The sequence below is a fragment of the Pteropus vampyrus genome, unplaced genomic scaffold, assembly GCF_000151845.1.
Source record: "Pteropus vampyrus isolate Shadow unplaced genomic scaffold, Pvam_2.0 Scaffold168, whole genome shotgun sequence".
Classification (NCBI taxonomy): Eukaryota; Metazoa; Chordata; class Mammalia; order Chiroptera; family Pteropodidae; genus Pteropus; species Pteropus vampyrus.
Window position 1 is genome coordinate 1234098 of NW_011888949.1, and position 2683 is coordinate 1236780.

The 2683-nt window shown below is 48.8% G+C and overlaps 1 protein-coding gene across 1 annotated transcript in view; it reads right to left on the reverse strand.

The window, feature by feature from the left end:
• The window catches only part of LMBR1 (limb development membrane protein 1), an 86119-nt gene extending 84947 nt beyond the window's left edge, over positions 1 to 1172 (reverse strand). The window contains exon 1 of the mRNA XM_023536735.1: positions 1011 to 1172. Within this exon, the coding sequence (XP_023392503.1) occupies positions 1011 to 1172 (162 nt within the window). The remainder of the gene's footprint in view (positions 1 to 1010) is intronic.
• Positions 1173 to 2683: the final 1511 nt, after the last annotated feature.

Sequence of the window (2683 nt, forward strand, 5' to 3'; positions counted from 1 at the left end):
CAATTTCCTGACGCATCTGAAAAGAGCTTTTTGCTGAGGATGGCGGCGATAACTGGACTGGAAACCAGGAGTCACCACGTTATCGCTCATAGTTTGATCTCTTCCGTTGGGTCCATCATTTCACAGATGCCTGGGACTGTCCAGTCTCTGCAGAGTGAATCCGGAGAAGTTAGCCCAGCACTTCTCTGTAACTGATTCTGTTTTGCTTTGAATTTTAAATAGTTGTTGATGAACATGGTAAAAATTAATCTTTTTGCAAAAGAACACAAGGTGTGAGATCATAATGGAAAGTGGGGGTTTTTAAATCCCTTAACATTAAGTAGTTTGGAATGCTCTGGCCTTTAATCTGCCTCCAATTTTTTTTTAAATAGAAAGGGATCCAATTATTACAACATACCAATGAAATTAGCATTAACATTCCCTACTGCGGCAACTCATGATAGCAGATAAACATCCCCAACCAGGGGCCGCTCGAATCGTGTTGTCTATTATGTAATCCTGTGCTTATCTTATGTACTTTTTTGGCAATTAGTCTAAAACCAAGTTTCTCAACCTCAGTACTGTTAACATTTTAGGCCAGATAATTCCTTGCTGTTGGGGGACTGTCCTGTGCATGCAGGATCTTCGCAGCATCTCTGTCCTCTACCCACTAGATGCCAATACATGATCCCCCTAGCTGTGACATTGCTACATGTGTCCTGGGGGGACATTATCACCCCAGCTGAGAACCGCAGGTCTAAGAAATGTGTGCTAAATAGAGGAAAAGGCAATAATACAAAAATTTTATTATTTGGTGTTAATTTTTTCAAATAACATGAATTTTTAAGTGAAGGAATGGTAGATAAATCTCTAAGGCACGACTTGAAAACCGCATGTCGGAGACGCACACGCAGGCACTCTGGTTTCCTAGGTCACGGCCACACGCGAGGCAGTGTGTTTTGCTCGCCGGCATTAACCATGCATGAGGGTTCAGCTGTCAGCCTCCCGACCCTAGGGGCTCACGCCACTACATGAGCACTGCCACCACTGCCCGTCTCTCGCTCCTCGCCCCCAGTCTGCCTTGGGGGAGGCAGATCCCAGCCCTGCGAGGACAGAGGGGAGCCAGCTACGTACAAGACAGCAAGCACTCTGACAAGGAGCCGCCAAGGCAGAGAGGGAGGGCTCTCCTCCATGGCTACGAAAGGCCACCTGAAGCCTCTCCCGCCTCGGCATCCACCCTACTATTCCGCTGCAAGTGACACTGTACGACCATGCGGAAAAAGAGAAAAGCAGCCCCTGCGTGCGAGCTGCCCGGCTACGATCGGCTCGGCTTCAGTGTCGCTAGAAGCTCGCTGCCAACTCACGGCGCAGCCCCGATGGTTCTCCTGTTGAAGGTGAACGACTTCGGAGAACATCGACGTCGGAGAAGGCCACGCCGCGACCGGAACGGAGTACGAATCAGCGAGGCCACGCCATAATCGTGCCTGAGCACGGCGGAAAAGATGAACGCGGTCCGATGTCGAAATTACAAGAATGCCCGATCGCTTCCCCGCCCTGGCTCACACAAACGACTTGCCTCTCTACCGCGGACAGTGCGAGCATCTCGCCACTCTTTTTTCTTCTAGGTAAGATTTATTAAGATACCCAGTCAACAGCACCCAATACAGATCGAAGCCTCACGTCCTTAAACTTCCCAAGGTACCTAACACAAGCCCGACCCCTAATTTTACAAGTTCCTTTCTAATACTCTCTCATGGAGATGCATTTTGCCTCAATACACGATGCAATCGACCCAACTTGTCCAACTTCAGGTGTCTCGCTGGTGGTCCTTTGCTGGAAGGCAATTTAAAAGGTCAGAAAAGACTATGGACCCCCAGACCACTGCATTCCAAATTTATATACAAGACAGGTGACTGGCTCCCACCTTCTGCCCAACCCCTCTCAAGCGGCGAATGAACGATGAGGGGTTTGGTACAGTTCTGTATTAATTTGTGATCATTTTAAAGTAATAACTATACTGGTGAAAGCAGCATCGATGGAAGAAAAGCATTCTGCAGCTATCGCCTAAGCAAACGCACCCAAAGCTCGGGTGTGCTGAGAGGCAGTGTCGCCGTGCCGCTGAGGCAGGCACAGGGGCGGGCGGTGGAAACCCCTGCCTGCGTGTCAGCTCCGCGGGCCATCAATAATTGCGCCAGTCACTGCTTTAGAGTCCTGGGTGATGGCTCGTGTGTGTACATTATCTGAAAATACGTTAGTCAAAAGGTCACACATAGACCAATAAAAAGTTTTTGTGTGTGAACCGAGGCTTATAATTAATCCAATTCTGTGCACCTGTAAAGGACTTAAAAAAAAAAAAAAGACAGCAAAAGGAAGAAAGGGAAAGTATCATTACTACCTGACATTAATACCTAAAGCCCAATGTGATCATTAAAGTCAGAGGTCCCCAACCTTCCTGCTCCACTGAGAATCTAACGCCTGAGGATCTGACGCGGAGCTGAGGCGGTGATGCCGGCGCTGGGGAGTGGCTGCAGATACAGATGCAGCTTCGCTGGCTGGCCCGCCACTCACCTCCTGCTGTGTGGCCAGGCTCCTCACAGGCCATGGACTGGTACTAGTCTGCGTCCTGGGGGGTAAGGGCCACTGATTAAAGTAACTAACAAGAGAACTCTGAAATAGTCATAATATTAGAGACAAAATAAGGTCA